General features: G+C 44.5%; 1 protein-coding gene across 3 annotated transcripts in view; it reads right to left on the bottom strand.

Annotated features, from left to right (window-relative positions):
* Nucleotides 1-21,380, bottom strand: part of CCDC15 (coiled-coil domain containing 15) — a 97,671-nt gene that overhangs the window by 36,548 nt on the left and 39,743 nt on the right. For 2 of the 3 annotated variants that reach the window (XM_033918272.1, XM_033918270.1), the window contains exons 4-5: nucleotides 18,618-18,734; nucleotides 2,793-2,951 (exon numbers count right to left, since the gene is read on the bottom strand). In XM_033918272.1, the coding sequence (XP_033774163.1) occupies nucleotides 2,793-2,951; nucleotides 18,618-18,734 (276 nt within the window). The remainder of the gene's footprint in view (nucleotides 1-2,792; nucleotides 2,952-18,617; nucleotides 18,735-21,380) is intronic. The other variant, XM_033918271.1, reaches the window with a different exon arrangement.

Below are 21,380 nucleotides of genomic sequence, written 5' to 3'. Positions count from 1 at the left end.
GTCCATGGTTTTTCCCTCCCGGCCAGGAGGAGTGGAGGCATAGACCTGGGAGGGATGAGACCGCTTCAAGGAGGATTCAACCAAGAGGGACTGGTGAGAAAGCTGCGCCCCGTCGAAGCCCTTAAGGTGCACCGTGCAGTACCTGGCATCCAACTTCCCTGGGACTGTGGGGATGGAGAATGGAGTCTCGAAGCATCTCATGAAAGGCTGGTCCAGAAGCTTATGGAGAGGCAGAAGGAGAGACTCAGCAGGAGGTTGAGGAAGATGCATCATCTCCAAATACTCTTTAGAAAACTTGGAACCCGAATCCAGGGTGATATCCAGATCCACTGCCATCTGCCTCAGGAAGGACATCTGGTCAGCCAGGGCCGGGCCTCGAGATGGACTCAAAGAAGACGAGGCGGCCTGATTTGCCGAGGCCGAGGACCGGCAGGGAGAGAACGAACCCACGATGTCCTCGAGTTTCGGCATAGGAGGAAGAGGCGAGTAATCCGGAGAAAACTCCCAAAAAGGCTGCTTACGACGAGGCGAGGCATGCCTCGAAGAATGCCTCGATGAATGTCTCGAACGACGACCAGAACTGTGTCGAGAAGCAGGCCTCGAGCGCCGAGGCGAGCGAAGCCCAGACGAGGCAGCCATCGAGTAGATGGGGCTGGAGGCTGTGGATCGAAGCAGCGGAGGCTGAGACGAAGCCCCGCAAGGCACTCTCCAAGGCTCGAGGCTCGGCATCGAGGAGGCAGGTTCTGTTCCAGGCAAGGTGGGTGCGCCATGCATCGAGGGTATCGGTTCCAAAGGAGGCATAGGCAAAGACTCTGCTCCTTGCGAGGCATGCCCCGAAGCCAGACCAGACACTCGCTGAGACTCTGCTCCCAGCAGCAAGAGTGTGCGTCGAGGAGGCACCGGAGACGGCTCGACCTCGCGGGAGGCTTCCACGTGCCCAGACTGGATTTGGGAGAGAAGCATCGGCCCAATCTTAGTAAAGAGCTCGGCAAATCGCTTCTCTATCATGGCATGGAACGAAGCCGGCAAAGAGGGATCCGCATCCACAATAGGACCTCCAGCAAGGACATTGCTAATTCGGACGCCCGGGGGCTTGGGCTTAGAAGCCTTGGGCACCTTGAGCACCACTGGAGGAATGGGAGGCTGCGTTACCTGACCTGAGGAGATGGCGGAAGGCACCGCAGCAGACATCGGAGTCGAAGCCGGCACGAACGAGGCAGGCTTGAGCAGACTCGAGGCCAAAGAAGCTGAGGTGGAAGTTGAAGGCGTGGCGCTCTGCGCCGCGGGCAGCTCCGGCGACACCTCCATGCTGAACAGCGACTCCAACAAAATGCAGCAACGCTTAAAAGCACGTGCTGTAAGTGTGGAGCAAGGCCGGCACGATTTCGGAAGATGTTGAGGCCCTAGACACTGAAGACAGCATCGATGAGGGTCCGTCAACGAAATCGCGTGCTGGCACTTGAAACACTTTTTAAAACTGGTAACAGGCCGGGACATAGACCGAAAAAGCTCCGCCGCAAGATCAAAGCCGCGGGGCCACGGCCCCGCAGCCTGCCCGGTCGAACGATCGAAAGAAATGTATTATTTTTTTTTTAAAACAAGAAAACGCAACGTGAGCCAACGATTATGAGCAAAGTAAAACTCAAAAACGCGGGCACAGAAGGCACAAGTGAAGGGACTTCGCGCAGAGAGTCGAAGATGGACTTCTCAGCTCCGCGGAAGAGAAAGAACTGAGGAGACGCGCCCGGTGCATCGGGTGGGAAGGCACTCGCGCATGCGCGGTGTGGGCAACTCGAAACTTCTAAAAGTTTCTACAAGCAAGTATGCTTGTGAGATGTCCGCATCGGGGCTCTGTTGGATGACGTCATCCACTAGTGAGAATACCTGCCTGCTTGTCCTGGGATAATAGGCTTTTCATTTTGTTCATTTCTGCAATTTGGTACACAAACTAAAATCATTGTTTTATAAACAGCTAATCAATGAACATTTTCCAGCAAAAATATTTTTTCAACTCCTCTAAAACCCCCCAACAAAGATGCTGACATTTGCAAAGCAGTTCAATTAAAGGTTTCCAAGAATAAAGTCTCACCACAGCCACTTACTCTTTATAGGTCAAATTTATTAAGCATTTTAGACTTAAAGTGGGAAAACATTTTAGTACACCTAGCTCCATATAGACTTAGAAGGTTAACAGAAGTTATAAACAAATATAAAGAGATTATGTACTTACCCTGGTAAGCTCTTTTCCAGTAGATAGGTGAGACATTCTAGACCAGGGGTGTCCAACCTTTTGGCTTCAAAATTTTTTTCTGGGGCCGCACAAACACTGCAGCAAGACAGAGGAGGGGAGCCGGCAAGACGGTAAACATCCTGGGGCAGCAGAGGAAAACACTGCAATACCCTCGACCGGGGCCGCACAAAATACTTCACGGGGCCCTCGGGCAGCAGGTTGGACACCCCTGTTCTAGACTATAGGGTTATTTCCCCATACTTGCTCTGCGAATGTCTAGAATGTCTCACCTATTGCACTGGAAATTCAGTTTATGGTTAGTGTCTACTATAGCTATTTATTAGAAATATGTATGCCAAGAAAATTGTATCTGCTGGTAATTGCCCCGGACCCCATTCAATTAGTCTTTATAAACATAATTTGTGCATTTCCTCCCCACCCCCCTCCCTTTCAAGTCTATGGAGGCAAGCTGTTTTACAATGGCTTGCCACCTATTTTTGAACAAACCCATTTGAAACTTTACAGGAAAGCATCCAAGAGGGATTAAATCAGTAATAGTTACTTTTCCAGTTTTTCTATGTACCAAAGATGCAGGCCTTCCTGTTTGACTGAGGGTTGGCATCTGGTATTGGAGATCTGCTGGCAAGTCATGATATCCTTTCAGGAAAAACTCATCTTCATCTTTCAGGTGAACTGGAGAGCAGCTGCGAGAGACTGGGTTCTGAAACACATAATTTAATGGCATATTCCCCATTTTAAGGTGCTTTAAATAAAGATCTTATATTTCTCCCTTTCTTTTAAATGGAGAGCATCTATATTGTAAAATTCAGTGTTTCCATGCCAAATAAAAATAATAAACTACTGTGAATAAGATTAAAGATAGCTCTAACACTCTTAAAAAAACATCAGTTTGGGTGTTAATTACATCATTTCAGTATGAATGTGTCATCAGAGGTTCACATTCCTTAAAGATTTCCTCCATGAAAGTAAATTTAAGATGGGTCAGTGACTCAATCATCACTAATATTATACTCTTACAAAATTATCCCTATATCTAGGTGCAAAGTAGAGAATGACACGGTGACAAAATTCATCACCGTTACCGTTCCCGTCCCCGCGGGAAACCATCTTCATGTCATTCTTTAAAGAGAGAGGGAAGAATCAGAGTATGAATGGCCACAACCACTGACCCGCAAGCTTTGCTTTGAAGAATGCTGGTGTAGAAGGACTGAGGTTGAAATAGACACAAAAAAATGACATGGGATTATTTCCCGCGGTTATCTGCGGGGACGGGAACGGTGATGAATTTTGTCACCGTGTCATTCTCTAGTGCAAAGCCCATTTTACATGCAGAAAATTTGTGCAGCTGTACTCATATAGCTGTGAAAAAGAACATGTGCTCTGATCATTTGTACTGTACTTTCATGGGGACCTATAGGTGTTCCCAGAAGCATAGTTTGAGCAAAGCAGATGCACAGTTGAGATGTATGTATTATAAAAAATAAAAACCACACACAAAAACAAAACAAAAATACAAGCAAAGAGTGCATGCAAACATTTACAGCATCCTCAGAGCAAGAGTACATTTGTACATATATACACGCTAACTGGGCTGAATCTACTTATTTTAAAAAAGCACATAGATTGCATTTATAGAGCAAGGATAATGTAAGTATCTTCTTGGACTTTCAACATAGGCATCCTGTTATAAAATCCTACTTTATAAGCCCAAAAGACGCAACCCCAAGTAGAACAGCCTCAGAAAGAACAAAACACACCCAAGAGGATAATAGATTGATCTGTGTGTTACCATTTTATGATGGGTCGTACAACTTGGTGTCTAATATGAGAAAACACTGGCATGTGTTACAAATTATCCCTGAGCTTTTTGTGGATTTCCCCACGATTGCATATAGTAGAGCTAGCAATCTGGGAGAACAACTAGTTAAACACAGGTGATATGATACAAGATATCAGGACGTGGTGCACGTAAAATGTGGAAACTGCCAGTGGTGCACTAATACAATTGAAGGTGGGGAATGGAACCCTATGGGAAGGGAGATTATAATCCGTTCAAGAAGTAGGACAACATGTAAATCTTGTAATGTAGTATATAGCATTATATGTCCATGCGGTCTGATATACATTGGAAGAACTAAAAGACCAGTCCATATTAGACTAAATGAGCATAAATCTCGCATTATGAACAATGCCCTGGAAGCACTGCTTGTACAACACTGGCAGGATAAATAGCATACTTTACAAGACATCCAATGGCGAATGATAGATCATGTCAAAGAAGGGTGGGGAGGGAGGGTAATATGAACGCAAACTAAATTACTGTGAACAGAACTGGATTTTTAGGTTGAATACGGTATACCCGGGAGGTCTAAACCAGGAAATAGAATGGATGTCTCTTATCTGATTCGCTACTGCTGCCCCTGATGTCAGAGAAGAGGGAGGTTAAAAAGAGGAGGCCATCTTTGTCACAAAATTTCCAATGATCGGGATGGTGTGGAGCTAAAGCAAAAGGAGTAACTATTCAACTACTAAAGGATTTGCCGGTTGGGAAGAACCCCTTTCTTTAAAGATGTGTTTAGAGATGTTTGCAATAGCAGAAAGGGCTTTTAATTAAATTGATATCTTATACTGAGTTTAATGAATGCATTTTATTGCAGGGGACTTTTTCTTGATACAGCCTTTGGGCGAAACATGTCGGAATGACAAGTCCCTTCCTGATAACTATTGACAAAGGGAAAACTCAGAAAACGCAGAAAAAAAGATAAGTTGAAAGATTATTTATTTATTTACTCAAGCACTGAAGTATAGAAGCACTAAATCACTTTATATAAAACATAACGGTCTGATGAGGAGGCTAGTGCCACATAGTATTTGGTCACTCAAACCAATTGGCTAATACTGGCACTTCTGAAGACCAATGAATAAGTAAAAATTATAAATGAATATGTTATGAAGTACTGTTTGTGGAGAACACGAGTGATAGCATAACAGTGCAAAGGACTGCTGTACACATTATTTATCTATTATAGAGAATGACACTGGAACAACTTTTTCTCCATCCCTGCGGGAACTCATTTTCCCGTCCCCGCCCCATTCCTGAAAACTCCATCCTCATCTTCACAAGCTTCAAATACCTTAAAATCATAAGTGTTCAAGGCTTGTGCAGTTAAGGCAAGAACTTACAGGAATGGGGCAAGGACAGGGATAGTGACAAAACTCGCAAGGACAGGACGAAGAAAGTGAGTTCCTGCGGGGACGGGGACAAATTTGTCCCCATGTCATTCTCTACTCTATTACTCCCACACACGAGAATGGCTACTGCCTTGATCTTGTCCTTTTCTCTAATTCCTCAATTGCCAACTTCTCCTCCTCAATTCTTCTACTCTCTGACCATCATCTGATAACTTTCCGCTCTGAGAAAAGGGATGTTACCAGTGGTGTACCTCAAGGTTCTGTGCTTGGGCCTGTTCTTTTTAACATTTTTATAAGCGATATAAGCTGTCAGGTAAGATTTGCCTCTTTGCAGATGATACCAAAATCTGCAATAAAGTAGACACCCTGGATGGTGTGAATGACATGAAGAAAGACCTAACGAAGCTTGAAGAATGGTCTGAAATTTGGCAACTAAAATCTAATGCTAAGAAATGCAAGGTTATGTATTTGGGCTGCAAAAACCCAAATGAATGGTACAGTTTAGGGGATGAAGAGCTTATATGCACGACAGAAGAGCGGGACTTGGGTATGATTGTATGTGATGATCTTAAGGTGGCCAAATAGGTTGAAAAGGTAACGACAAAAGCTAGAAGGATGCTAGGGTACATAGGGAGAGGTATGGTCAGTAGGAAAAGCACAGTTACTTACCGTAACAGGTGTTATCCAGGGACAGTCTTATACAGGGGCATCAATTCCTCCTTTTATCCCAGGACAAGCAGGCAGCCTATTCTCACATATGGGTGACATCATTGACGGAGCCCCGATGCGGAAGCCTCACAAGCAGACTTGCTTGTAGAAACTAGAAGTTTTGAGTCAGCCGCACCACGCATGCGCGATTGCCTTCCCGCCCAGCACAGGGTGCGTCTCCTCAGTTCAGATAGCTAGCAGAGAAGCCAACCAGGGGAGGTGGGTGGGTTGTGAGAATAGCTGCCTGCTGTCCCTGGATAACACCTGTTACTGTAAGTAACTGTGCTTTATCCAGGACAAGCAGGCAGCCTATTCTCACATATGGGTGACCTCAAAGCTAACCAGAATGGGATGGTGAGAGTGTTGGAAATTTAGGAGAATAAATTTTGTAATACTGTCTGGCCAAAATGGCTATCCTGTCTGGAGGAAACATCCAGACAATAGTGAGAAGTGAAAGTATGAACCGAGGACCAAGTGGCAGCCTTGCAAATTTCCTCAATAGGTGTAGATCTGAGGAAAGCTACTGAAGCTGCCATTGCTCTGACCTTATGGGCTGTGACTCTACTCTGTAGGGGTAATCCAGCCTGGGCATAGCAGAAGGAGATACAAGCAGCCATCCAGTTGGAGATGGTACACTTAGAGATAGGATGTCCCAACTTATTTGGATTGAAGGAGACAAAAAGTTGAGGAGCAGTTCTGTGTGATTTGATGTGTTCCAAACAGAAGCCAAAGCACATTTACAGTCCAGAGTATGAAGAGCTGATTCTCCAGGATGAGAATGAGGATTTGGAAAGAACACTGGAAGAATAATGGATTGGTTGAGATGAAATTCCGAAACCACTTTAGGTAGGAATTTAGGATGAGTACGGAGAACCACCTTGTCATGATGGAACACAGTGAAAGGTGGATCAGCATCTAAAGCTTGCAGCTCACTGACTCTTCGAGCAGAAGTGAGGGCAATGAGAAACACCATTTTCCAAGTGAGAAACTTCAGATGAGCCGTAGACATTAGTTCAAATGGAGGCTTCATCAAATGAGTAAGAACAACATTGAGGTTCCAGAGGAGGTCTGACATTGAACTCGGATTGATATAGACTTGAGGCCAGAGGTGGATAAGTGCAAAAGGTAGTCTAAAACAGAAGACAAGGAGGAATGTTGAGGCTCCTGATCGTGAGAAAAACACCACGTAAAAAATCTAGTCCAGTTTTGGTGATAGCATTGTCTAGTGGTAGGCTACCTAGAAGCCTCTAAAATGTCTCTTACAGATTGAGAAAACTGAAGAGGAGTTATGTTGAGAGGTACCGAGCTGTCAGGTGTAGAGACTGCAGGTTGGGATGAAGCAGAGATCCCTGACTCTGTGTAAGTAGAGATGGAAAAATTGGTAGAAGGTATGGCTCCCTGCTGCTGAGTTGAAGGAGAAGGGCGTACCAAGGTTGTCTCAGCTACCGAGGAGCAATCAGAATCATGGTGGCATGGTCGTTCTTTAACTTGACAAGAGTCTTGAGAATGAGAGGGAATGGAGGGAATGCATACAGGAAAAGATTAGTCCATTCCAGAAGAAAAGCCTCGAGGCGATGAGGAGAATAGATCCTGGAGCATAACTGAGTTTGTGGTTGTGGGGAGATCTATCTGAGGTGTTCCCCACTGTGAAAAATAGTGATGAAGAAGCGAGAAATGGAGTGTCTATTCATGAGGTTGCAGAAGACGACTCAAGTTGTCTGCCAAGCAATTTTTTTGCCCCTTGGATGTAGCCAGCTTTGAGGAAGGTGTTGTGGTGGATTGCCCAGTCCCAAACCTTCAGAGCTTCTTGACAAAGGGAGGAAGATCCCGTCCCACCCTGTTTGTTGCTATAATACATGGCGACTTGGTTGTCAGTCCGAATGAGGACTACCTGATCTTGAAGATGTTGAAAAGCTTTGAGAGCCTTGAAAATCGCTCTGAGTTCCAACAGATTGATGTGACACTGACGATCCGTGCTGGTCCAGTGGCCTTGAGTACAGAGACCATCGAGATTGAGCGTCCCAAGCGTAGGTCGAGGAATCTGTTGTGAGGACCTTCTGATGAGGGGGCGTTTGAAACAGCAAGCTTCTGGAGAGATTGGAAGAGAGCATCCACTAGTGGAGAGGCTGTCTCAATGAAGGAGTGACTGCAATGTGTCGAGAAAGTGGGTCGCAAAGCTGTGTCCACTGAGATGCCAGGGTCCACTGAGGAATTCTGAGGTGAAGTCTGGCAAAAGGAGTCACGTGTACTGTGGAGGCCATGTGACCCAGGAGTACCATCATGTGTCTTGCTGATAAGGAGGAGCGGAAAGAACTGTACAACAGAGTTGAAGGAGGACTTCCAAATGTTGTTGCAGAAGGAATGCTCTGAGTTGGATAGTATCCAGAACAGCTCCGATGAATTGTAGATTCTGAGAAGGTTGAAGTTGGGATTTGGGAAAGTTGATTTCGAATCCCAAACTCTGTAGGAACCACGTAGTCTATTGGGTCGCTACAATAACCCCTTGAGATGTTGAATCTTTGATGAGCCAGTCGTCCAGGTAGGGAAATACCTGAAGCCCATGGTTTCTGAGAGCTGCGACTACCACTACCAGGCACTTGGTGAACACTCTGGGAGATGAAGCCAGGCCAAAGGGCAGCACTCTGTATTGATAATGCAGATTCCCCACCCGAAATCTGAGATATTGGCGTGAGGCCGGATGAATGGGAATATGAGTATAAGCCTCCTTAAGATCCAGAGAGCATAACCAGTCATTCTGATCTAGGAGGAGATAAAAAGATGCCAGGGATAACATGCAAAATGTTTCTTTGACTAAAAATTTGTTGAGAGCCCCGAGATCCAGAATGGGCCGCAAATCGCCCGTCTTTTTCGGAACAAGGAAGTAACGGGAGTAAAACCCCCTGTTCTGCTGTTCCAAAGGAACTGGTTCGATGGCATGGAGACGAAGCAGAGCTTGAGCTTCCTGAAGAAGAAGGGCGGTCTGGGATGGACTGGAAGGATACTCTCTTGGAGGAAGCTCTGGTGGAACCTGAGTAAAATGAAGAGAGTATCCTTCCCTGATGATTGACAGTACCCAGAGGTCGAATGTGATTGTCTCCCATCGGTGGTAAAAATGATGGACACAACCTCCTATAGGGGGAAGATAGGTCAGAGACAGAACGGTGGAGGTTATGCTCTTTTTTAAACAATCAAAAAGGCTGTGTAGCCTTAGGTGCAGCAGAAGTTTGAGGTTTCTGTTGCTTCTGATTCTGCTGTTTCTTAAGAGGAAGGCGAGTGTAAGGAGCCGCTCTTGGAGCAAAACACCTCTGATAAATAGGAGGAGGGCGTGCAGGCTTGACAGGAGCTGGCTTTGGCTTATGTCTGACAATAGAAGCAAAGGATTTTTCATGCTCAGACAACTTCTTGGTGGCTGCCTCCATAGATTCATCGAAGAGGTCATTGCCTGCACAAGGAATATTAGCCAAGTGGTCCTGAAGATTAGGATCCATGTCAATGGTACGAAGCCAAGCAAGGCGATGCATTGCTACAGAACAAGTAGCCGCCCTGGCAGACCAACTCAAAGGCATCGTAAGAAAACTGAAGTAGATGTAATCTGAGTTGTGATAGAGAAGCTATAACTTCTTGAAATTCAAAGTGCTTTTGAGTATCTAAATAACTAATAAATTTAGGCAAAAAATCAATGAGGAACTCAAAATAAGTTATAAAATGAAAATTGTAATTAAGGACTTTATAGGACATCATGGCATTTTGATAGATGCAACGTCCGAATTTGTCCATAATTTTCCCATCCCTTCCAGGAGAAACGGTAGCATAAACCTTGGAAGGATGGGACCTCTTCAAGGATGACTCCACAAGTAGGGATTGGTGAGATAATTGTGAATTCTCAAATCCTTTGCAATGGAGAGTTTTATATCTGGAGTCCAATTTGCCTGGAACAGCTGGAATTGCATAAGGAGTCTCCAGACATCTGGTAAAAGTCTGAGACAAAAGCTTATGAAGAGGAAGCTTAAGTGATTCTGCCGGAGGTTGAGGAAGATGCATGACTTCGAGATACTCCTTAGAGTATTTCGAACCAGCATCCAATTGAAGGTCCAAGTCTATAGCCATCTGACGAAGAAAAGAGGAGAAAGATAGCTGATCCGCCAATGCCTTGCCTCGAGAAGGACTCGAGGTCGTCGAGGCAGCCTGGGTCAAAGATGAAGCTTCAGCCGGAAAAAAGGCATCAAAAGAATAGGGATACTTGGATGAAGCAATCGAAACCGCCGAGTCCTCGAGGTTTGGAAGTGGAGACCTCGATCGAGGAGTCGGTGGTCTAGAACTGGAAGGTGTAGATCGAGGCTTAGTTGAAGAAGGACATTCTTTGGAAAAAGAGCTATGCCTGGAAGTATGCCTCGATGAAGGCCTTGAATGTCGGTGAGAACGGTGCTTGGAAGCAGATCTCGAAATTCGAGGAGACATCGCCCCAGAGATGGAAGCAGTCAATGGCACCAAGGAATGGATGGGGCTGGAAGCTGTGGATCGAAGCTCCAGAGGCTTGATGGAGGAACCTTGATGCACTCCCAAAGACTCTGCTCCTTGTATGGAGTGTGAGGATTCCTGTCGAGGCAATTGCAAAGAATCTGCTCCTTGCTTTACGTGCATAGATGCCAGACCAGACACTCGCAGAGACTCTGCTCCCTGCATAGAGTGTGTAGTCTCAGTCTGAGGCATAGGAAGAGGCTCGACCTCGCGGGAGTCTGCAGAATGCCCAGGCTGGATTAGAGTAACAAGCTTCAGGAGTCTGCAGAATGCCCAGGCTAGATTAGAGTAACAAGCTTCGGACCCATATTAGTGAGGAACTGAATGAATTGTTGCTCTAATATGGTCTGGAAAGAAGCCGGCAAGGATGGACCCGCATCTGAAACCAGACCACCTGCTTTGGCTGGAGGTTCCACAGAGGCAGTGGAAATGTGCTTCGACTTGGAAGTCTTAGGCACCTTAAGCACCACCGCTGTAACTTTCTGCTGAGCTATCTGACCTGAGGATACAGGGGAAGATACAGCAGATGTCGTCGAGGAAAGAGCTGCTGCAAACGAAGGTCTGATGAGACTCGAGGTCGAAGCAGTGGAGGCAGGAAGAACCTCGGTCGAAGGTGAGACCGAGGTTGGCTTCGGAGTCGAAAAAGTGGTCGAATCCATCCCGAAGAGCTTCTTCACTGAAAGCAGACGATGTTTAAGGGCTCAAGGTTGAAGAATAGCACAGCGCTCGCACGACTTCGGGTGATGGTCTGGCCTAAGGCACTTGAGGCATTTACTGTGTGGGTCCGTAAGAGAAATCGCACGCTGACACTGGCTACACTTCTTGAAGCCTGTTGTTGGCCGGGACATAGGAGAAAAAACAGCAAGGTCAAAGCCCCGACAGCCGAACGTTAGAAATAAATTTTTTTTTTTAACGAGAAATAAAAGAAATAAACTAAATACAGCGATTTGTGAAGAAAAATAACACAAACCAAGTAAGTAAGTAGAACACAGAGAGTCAAAGAGGGACTTCTCGGCTCCGTGGAAAACTGAGAAGACGCACCCTGTGCTGGGCGGGAAGGCATTCGCGCATGCGCGGTGCAGCTGACTCGAAACTTCTAATTTCTACAAGCAAGTCTGCTTGCGAGGCTTCCGCATCGGGGCTCCGTCGATGACGTCACCCATATGTGAAAATAGGCTGCCTGCTTGTCCTGGGATAAAAGGAGGAACTGATGCCCCTGTATAAGACTCTGGTGAGATCTAATTGAGAATATTGTGTACAATTTTGGAAACTGCATCTTCAAAAAGATATAAAAAGTATGGAGTCGGTCCAGAGGAAGGCTGCTAAAATGGTGCGTGGTCTTCAACATAAGGCGTATAGGGGCAGACTTAAAGATTTCAATATGTATACTTTAGAGGAAAGGTGGGAGAGGGGAGATATGATAGAGATGTTTAAATACCTACACATAAATGCGCACGAGTCGAGTCTCTTTCAATTGAAAGGAAGCTCTGGAATGAGAGGGCAAAGGATAAAGTTAAGAAGCAATAGGCTCCGGAGTAATCAAAGGAAATACTTTTTTTACAGAAAGGGTGGTAGATGCGTGGAACAATCTCCCAGAAGAAGTGGTGGAGACAGAGACTGTGTCTGAATTCAAGAAGGCATGGGATAGGCACATGGGATCTCTCAGAGAGAGAAAGAGATAATGGTTACTGCATATAGGCAGACTAGATAGGCCATTTGGCCTTTATCTGCCATCATGTTTCTATGTTTCTAACACCCTCCCCCTTAGACATGACTGATCCTTACCAATACTCATAGCTTCAGCCCTAAACGTATATCTAGAAAACCACAACTTACTCCATCCTACACAGTCTGGCTTCAGAACCAGCTACAGCATTGAAACCCTGCTAGAACACTCATGGACATTGCAAGACAACACCTCAGCACAGGCAAGAAAATGCTAATCATACAATTGGACCTCTCCGCAGCCTTTGATCTAGTAGACCATGACATCCTTTTACAAACTCTAAACTCAATAGGAATTACAGGAAAGGTACTAGCATGGTTCAAAGGTTTCCTACAATCCTGAACTTATAGTCAAAACAAACAAAGAAAAATCAGAACCATGGTCCAACCCATGTGGAGTTCCCCAAGGAACCCACACTCTTCAACCTATACATTGCCTCCCTAAGTTCCTACCTAGACAAATTAGACATTACCTCCTACAATTACGCAGATGACATCACCACACTCCTCCCTTTCGACCAACCTGAGCCCTCCATGAGACACAATACACAGAACACTTGAAAAAGTAGCAACATGGTTAAGAACACAAACTAAAACTTAATCCTGACAAAACAAACTTCATCCTCCTAGAAAACAGCAAAACCCCAACCTTGACTAACCTAGCAATAAACTCAGTCTTATACCCCATTCAACCCACACTAACACTCCTCGGAGTACTGATTGACAGAGGCTATACCATGCAACCACAAATCAGCAAAATAATAAAAACATCATTCACAACCATGAGAGACCTAAGACAAGTCAGAAAATTCTTCAACAGAAAACAATTCCAACTAGTGTTTCAATCACTAATCCTAGGCCTAATAGACTACTGCAACATACTATATCTCCCCTGCCCAGAAACCATGATAAAACAACTTCAAACAATACAAAACACATCCCTAAGACTTATCTATTCACTGAAAAAAATACGACCACATCACAGAAGCATACCACGACTCACATTGGCTCCCAATACAAACCAGAGTACACTTCAAATTCCACAGCCTTCTTTTCAAAGCTATAAACGGAGACAGCCGTACCTACTGGAACAATCGACTAACTCAATCAATCTCAACCAGACACAGGAGAACCCACACAATATTCATACACCCGCCAACCAAAAATGTCAAACGAAGAAAATGTATGATAACCTACTGGCCACCAGAGCAGCGAAACTGGACCGACAACTCACCAATCTGCTGACTTCAACCACAGACTACAAAACCTTCAAAAAAGAAACAAAAACCCTACTCTTCAAAAAAAATACATAAAACCAATATAACACAACCAAACATGTTCCAAATTTCTCCTGTAATTACCAACTACTCCTTAGCAAATTAGAAAATGTTCAAACTATTCCTTAAGTACTTCTTAATATCCTAACAATATGTTCTTCTTATTATCATAACAATTCTTATGTAATCCGCCTTGAATCGCTAGGTAAAGGCGGAATAGATATCACTAATGTAATGCAATGTAAATTTCAGGAATCTTCAGGTTATTGACCTCTGCACTCTTTCTGCCATGGTCTCCCCCTCCTCTCCAACACTACGCTTTGCAAATCTATCAATGAAAGCAATCTTCTAATAATATTATTCTCTCCTCTGCTTGTTACCCTTGCTCCGCCCATGTCACATGCTATAAGTCGCGCCAAACTCCAGCCCTGGCCGACTTCTAAGATCCACTTCTTACATTCCTGTGCACAAACTGCGGAATGTCGCTGGCTAAAATCTAGCGCCCTGCTGACCTCCTTCCAATCCGCCCTTTCATTCACAAAACAAGACTACCATGGATTCAGTCCTTGCCGTCTCTTTATCATGCTCAACGCTCTATTCAAAATGCCTTCATTTTTGATTCCTCCTTTGCTTTCTCCCCAGACCATGGCTGAATAATTCCATGATAGGGTTTACAAGATTAACCTTGAGTTCTCAACCGAATCACCACCGCCTCTCCCTCCTCCCATCTGCCCTGCTCACCCTCCACCAACCTCTGCTGCCTTTTCTTCCTTCTCAGAAATCACGGAGGAGTAATCTGCACATCATCTCTCCTCCACCCAAACACACTACCTGCTCCTCTGATTCCATTCCCCACCCGTCTACTGATCACCATCTCTCCTTCTGTCATCCCTGCTATCTACTATATCCTCAAACTCTTTACTGTGACTGTACCCGATGCCTTCAAACATGCCAGAGTTTTGCTGCTCCCCACAAAATCATCGTTGGATCCTGACATTATCGCCCTGCCTCCCGCTTCCCCTTCCTATCCAAGCGGTCCAGTGCTGCTGTTTTGATTTTCTTTCATCTCGAGATATTCTCGACCTCCTTCAATTGGGCTTTCGCCTTCTCCATATGGAAACTGCCCTTGCTAAAGTCTCCAATAACCTGTTCTTGGCCAAATACAAAGGCCTCTACTCCATCCTCATCCCCCTTGATCTATCTGCAGCGTTTGACACTAGATCACCACCTACTCATCGATATGCTGTCCTCACTTGGCTTCCAGGCCAGGGCTCTGTTATCTCATGGTTCTCTTCCTATCTTTCCCACTGCACTTCTAGTTTATGCTCCAAAGCATCTTCCTCTGCTGCCATTCCACTATCGGTCAGCATACCTCAGGGCTTGGTCCTGGGACCTCTTTTTTTCTCCATTTACACTTCTTCCCTTGGTGCTCTAATCTCCTCACGGCTTCCAGTACATCTCTATGCCGATGACTCACAAATTTACCTCTGTACGCCTGGAATTTCTAAGGGATTCCAGACCCGAGTCTCAGTTTGCCTGTCTGACATTGCTACCTGGATGTCTCAGCACCATCTAAAATTTAACAAGGCCAAAGCTGAACTTCTTATCTTTCCTCCAAAATCTGCCTCTCCCCTGCCTCTGTTTTCTATTTTAGTAGATAACACTCTCGTCTTCCCTGTCTCTTCAGCTCACAAACTCAGGGTCATCTTTGACTCATTTCTCTGCTCTTCGAATATCCAACAGACTTGACAAAATTTGTTGCTTCTTTCTATACAACATCGCTAAAATCTGGACTTTATTTTCTGAACATGCTGCCAAGACCCTCATCCACGGTCTCATCACCTCTCGCCTAGATTACTGCAATATGCTTCTCGAAAGGTCTTCTACTAAACCATTTCACTCCCTTTCATTCTGTTCAGAATTCTGGTGTACGCCTCATATTCTGCCAAGGTCATTATTCTCACATTACCCCCCTTAACTCGCTTCATTGGCTCCATGTTCGCTTCTGCATACAGTTCAAACTCCTCTTACTGACCTACAAGTATATTCAGTCTGCAGCTTCTCAATATCTCTTCTTTCTTATCTCTCCCTATACTCTGCCTCAGGAACTCCGTTAGTCAGGTAGTCTCTCGTCTGTACTCTTCTCCTCTACAGCCAACTCCCGACTCCATCTCATCTGCCTTGCGGTGCCATATGCCTGGAACAACCTGCCCGACTCAGTACATCGGGCTCCGTCTCTAGTGGTTTTCAAGTCCAGGCGGCAGTCCCACTTTTTCAAAATTGCATTTGTCTTAACCTTTCCAATTTATAAAGCACCACATTTGTTTGTCATTTCCTTTATAGCCCCCCTACCCTCTCTACCTCTTGTCCCTTTGTATTTCTCTACATGAGCAGCATATCACCATTTTTTTTCCAGTGTATCTTTTGAGCAGATCTCTTGTGTGTTTAATGTACAGCACTGCATGTGTCTGGTAGTGCTATAGAAATAATAAATAGTAGTAGTAGTTATTTGTATTAGTGATCGCTGATTGACTTAGATCAAAACAAACAACTGAATGTAAGAACATAAAAGATATGCCATGCTGGGTCAGACCAAAGGTTCATGAAACCCAGCATCCTGTCTTTGGCAGTGGATAATCTGGGTTGTTACAAAAAACTAAGAAAATCCCAAAGAATAAAGACATTTCTTGCAGCTCCCAACCAGGGATGAGTGGCAGCTTTCCGAGTTCTACTTGATTAACTAACACAGACATTTTTCTAGCTCCTGTTGAACTCAGTAAAGCTCAATATATTTTTTACCACATCCTCTGGCAACAGATTACAGAGTTTGATTGTTCATCGTGTGAAAACAATATTTTCTATAATTTGTTTTAAATTTGCTGGCTATTAGTTTCCTTGCGAGTCCCCTAGTCTTTACACACTTTGAAGGTATAAATACGTATTTCCTATTTACCTGTTCCACCCTACACATGATTTTATAAACCTGTAACATAGCACCTCTTGGTTGTCTCTTCACCAAGTCAAAGAGCGCAAACCTTTTCAGCCTTTCAAAAGGAGTTTAAAAAAGGTTTTGACAAGTTCCTGGAAGAAAGGTCCACAGTCTGCTATTGAGATAGACATGGGAGAGGCTACCTCTTGCACAGGGATTCAGAGCATGGAATGTTGTTACTACAGGTACCGTATATACTCGAATATAAGACGAGATCCCCCTTTTCCCCCCAAAAAGGAGGAAAAATGGTTGACTCAAATATATGTAGGCTGGCTTAATATTCAAGTGCCTTGCCCTGTTAGGCTCTGCAGCCAGCTCCCTTCCTGCCAGGCACTGCACCTAGCACTCTTCCCTTCTTCCCCGTCAGGCTCTGCACCCAGAACCTTTCCTTCCTTCCCTCCCTCCCCTGTCAGGCTCTGTACCCAGCACCCTTCCTTCCTTCCTTCCCTCCCTCCCCTGTCAGGCTCTGTACCCAGCACCCTTCCTTCCCTCCCTCCCTCTCCTGTCAGGCTCTGCACCCAGCACCCTTCCTTCCTTCTCCTGTCAGACTCTGCACCCTCCCTGCCCTATCCTCATACCTCTGCCGATCCCTGGTGGAGATGCAGTGGGCAGGAGCAAGCTTTCCGAATTCATGCCCCGCTGCTAACCGGCTGTGCAGATCCAGTTTCTTCAGCTGAGCAGCATGAACAGGAGCGAGATTTTGTGCTGCTGCTCGGTGGTGAGCGGCTTCCTTATTGGCTCCAGCGAATTCTCGTGAGAATTCACAGAACCCAGTAAGGAAGCCGCTCACCACCGAGCAGCAGTGCCAAATCACGCTCCTGCTCGTGCTGCTCAGCGGCCAAAGAAACTCAATCTGCGGCAGCTGGTTAGCAGTGGGGCAGGAATTCAGAAAGCTTGCTCCAGTCCGCTGTACCTCCATCAGGGATCAGCAGAGGTATGAGGATAGGGCAGGGAGGAGGGGGGCAGAGCCTTGCGGCGGTCTCGGCCTGAAAAATTCTGGGAGGGGGTGTTGGCTCGAATATAAACCGGGACCTCCATTTTGGGGCCAATTTTTTGGCCCAAAAATCCTGGTTTATATTCGAGTATATACGGTACATCACCGATTTTCTGGCAACAGATATTGTGTATTTGGATTTTCAAAAGGCATTTGTCAAAGTGATGGTGAAATCTAGAAGGATGCTAGGGTTTTATAGGAAGAAGTATGGCCAATAGGAAAAAGGAGGTATTGATGCCCCTGTATAAGACTTTGGTGAGACCTCATTTAGAATATTGTGTACAATTCTGGAGGCCACACTTTCAAAAAGATATCAAAAGAATGGAGTTGGTCCAGAGGAAGACTACTAAAATGGTGCATGATCTTTGTCATAAGGCGCATGAGGACAGATTTAAAGATATCAATCTGTATACTTTGGAGGAAAGACGGGAGAGGGGAGATATGATAGAGTTGTTTAAATACCTATGTGATGTAAATGCACATGAGTCGAACCTCTTTCATTTGAAAGGAAGCTCTGGAATGAGAGGGCACAGGATGAAGTTAAGAGGTGATAGGCTCAGGAGTAATCTAAGGAAAAACTTTTACAGAAAGAGTGGTAGATGCGTGGAACAGTCTCCCGGAAGAGGTGGGGGAGACAGAGACTGTGTCTGAATTCAAGAAAGCCTGGGATAGGCATGTGGGATCTCTTAGAGAGAGGAAGAGATAATGGTTACTTCGGATGGGCAGACTGGATGGGCCATTTGACCTTCATCTGCCATCATGTTTCTATACTTTTTAAGGTTGCTTAACAATCTAATGGTTGTATTTTCTAACGTTTGAAGTCTCTTCAAGTATCCATATATCCATTAATTTCAACAATTATCTCTAGGCGTAGGAACTTTCAGATTTACCACCTCTTTTCACTCATGTCTTTAACTAGTCATCATCAGCTAGTCCACCTTTTGTCCTGTTCTTCATACTCACATCTCTGGTAGGAGACACTCTCCAGATGCCTCCAGGCAGTTCAGTGCATGCTGCTTCTTCCTGTACAGTTCTACAGGCAGCCAGTCGGTGACGTACTTGCTTTATGGTCTTGCTAAGCTATGAAATAAACCTCAAAACAATTAGTAAATATTTCAAACTTAAAATACATATACCAATTATCAGAATTTGTACTACATAAAAGGATGCAATACAAAGATACTATTATATGGAACGAGTACTACAAAAAAATTCTTACAGTTAGTAAATTTAACTTAAGTCTCTAGATACAAATTAGATGTCACAATTTCCTTTGATGTTATATACAGCACAATTGCTTTTGGTGCAGAGAGTTGTTCTTCTTTCTCAAGGCTCAGAAAGATATTGAAAGTCTTTTAAAGCAATCTTTACAGGGGAACTGTTCCAGCAGTTGATAATGGAACCGACATGGGATAGGACTTAGCATTTACGAAAATGGAGAGGAGTGTTTCTGATGTTATAGTGGGTGATCAAGTTTCAAGTTTTATTTATATTTGATTAATCGCTTAATTAAAATTATTTCTAAGCGAATTACAATGTATGAGTAAACATGATATTAAAATAGTAAATAACATAAAATAATATAAAATTAACAATTTATACAGTAAATAAAAACAATATGATACTAAATAGGAAATAACATATGAAATATTATAAAATTATAAAATAATAAAATTGAGAAATTTACTTAACAAATATATAGTAGACTAATAAGTTTATAAGTAATGTAAAAGATATTTACATGTAAGAGGAGCTCATATGTAATTCAGAAGTTAAACATTAAAGGCATCCTTGAATAAAAAACATTTTAAATTCTTTTTAAAGTCGCTTAAATTATTTACTTCTCTTAACTGTAAGGGCAAAGAATTCCAAAGTTGCAGCGCTGATACAGAGGGAATATCTTGACGGCGGGTTCCAATAATATTTAAAGAGGGAATCGTTAGAAGTTTATGGTTATTTGAACGTTGTGAACGTGAGGTATTATATGGAATAAGTAGTTTATTTATAAATTGGGGTTCATTAGTGCTGAGGGTTTTGAATGTTAATAATAGAATTTTGTAAGTAATCCGATGATTTATGGGGAGCCAGTGTGATTTAATCAGAAAGGGAGTGACATGATCATATTTTTTTCCTTTGTAAATAAGCTTAACGGCAGTGTTTTGTATAATTTGTAGACGTTTCTTTTCTTTATGTGTAATATTTAACAGTAGAGAGTTGCAGTAATCGAGTTTAGAGATGATCAATGAATGAAGTAGGATATTTAGCGATTTCGGTTCTAAATATTTTGAGATTGATCGGATTAAACGGAGTCTGTAAAAGCATGATTTAACAGTATTATTTAAATGATCATGGTAGGAAAAATTATCTGGCATCCAGTGATTACTGGATGGTATGGTTTAATATTAAGACAGGTGTGGAGAGGGTTCATTCAAAAGCAAAGGTTCTAGACCAGTGTATCGCAAACTGTGTGCCGCTGCACACTACTGTGCCTTCTGAGATTTTAAGTGTGCCGCGGTACACTGGGCAGGAAGAGAGGCGCCAGTATCAGCTAACTTGCAACTTCCTGTCTTCTGCTGCCAATACTTGTATCAGCAATAGAAGATAGGAAGTTGCAATTTAGCTGATGGCAGCACCTCTCTTCCTGTCCCTGTATGCCGTGGCACACTCAAAATCAGAGACGAAGAGGAAATAGGAGTCCCGGCAGCTTCTCTCCCCACCCCCGGACCAGCAGTGGCAGCTCATTGTGATTTTAACTTAGTCACACAGCTGCCGCTAGCATTAGTAAAGACTCAGTTTCTTCAGGCAGCCACAGGGTCTTTGCTAGGCTGGCCCACTTCGATGATGCGAGGTGGGCTGGCCTAGCAAAAGCCTCGACACTGCCTGATGAAACCGCGGCTAAACTAATCCTGTGTGGCTAAGTTAAAACCACATAGTGAGCTGCCGCTAGCCTAGAGAGAGGAGAGGTATGCTGGTCAGGGAAGGAGGGAAGGGAGAAGTGGTACTACTGTACAGGAGGGGAAGAGGGAAGGAAAAGAGGTACTGCTGAAGAGGGGGTGGAGGGAAGGGATACTGCTGGACAGGGGGGATGTAAAAGGAAGGGAGAAGAGGTGCTGCTGGACTTGGCAGAAAGGGAGAGAATGGAAAGGTGCTACACACCGGAGGTGAGGGTGATATTTTGCATGGGGAGAGAGAATGTTGGATTGGAGGTCGGAAGGAGGAATGCCACTTGAGGTAAGAGGCAAGGATAGAGAGAGAAAATGTTCAGGAGACAGAAAGTGTTGGACTCATGGAGATGGCGAGATGGATGAGGAGGACAGAAAGGAGGGAAGGAGAAATGTTACACTCTGGGGAAGGGGGAGAGGGAGAGACTTAAAAGTTGGACTTATGGAGGGAGAGAGAGATGTTGGTCAGGGGAGGGAAGGAGGACCAGAAGAGAAGAATGCATGAAGAAGAGAAAATAAAAATGATGGACTGGTGGAAAGGAGGGAGAAATGTTGGACTGGGAGGGGGGCCAGAAAGGGAAGGGAGATGGACTACAGGGGGCAGAAAGGAGGAAGGGAAAGAGAAATGTTACACTAGGGAGGGGGGAGGAGAGACTACTAAAGGAAGGGAGAGACAAGTCGACAGCCACATAGCGGGAGGAAGACAGGATCGGCTGGTGACCTGTCTACCGGGAGCCAAGGTAGAAGATATAGTGAGCCGCAAGGACAGGATCATCGACAGCAT

Source organism: Geotrypetes seraphini, chromosome 13 (assembly GCF_902459505.1).
Source record: "Geotrypetes seraphini chromosome 13, aGeoSer1.1, whole genome shotgun sequence".
Classification (NCBI taxonomy): Eukaryota; Metazoa; Chordata; class Amphibia; order Gymnophiona; family Dermophiidae; genus Geotrypetes; species Geotrypetes seraphini.
Note: the sequence above shows the minus strand (reverse complement) of the source record. Positions and strands in the feature narration are given on the sequence as shown.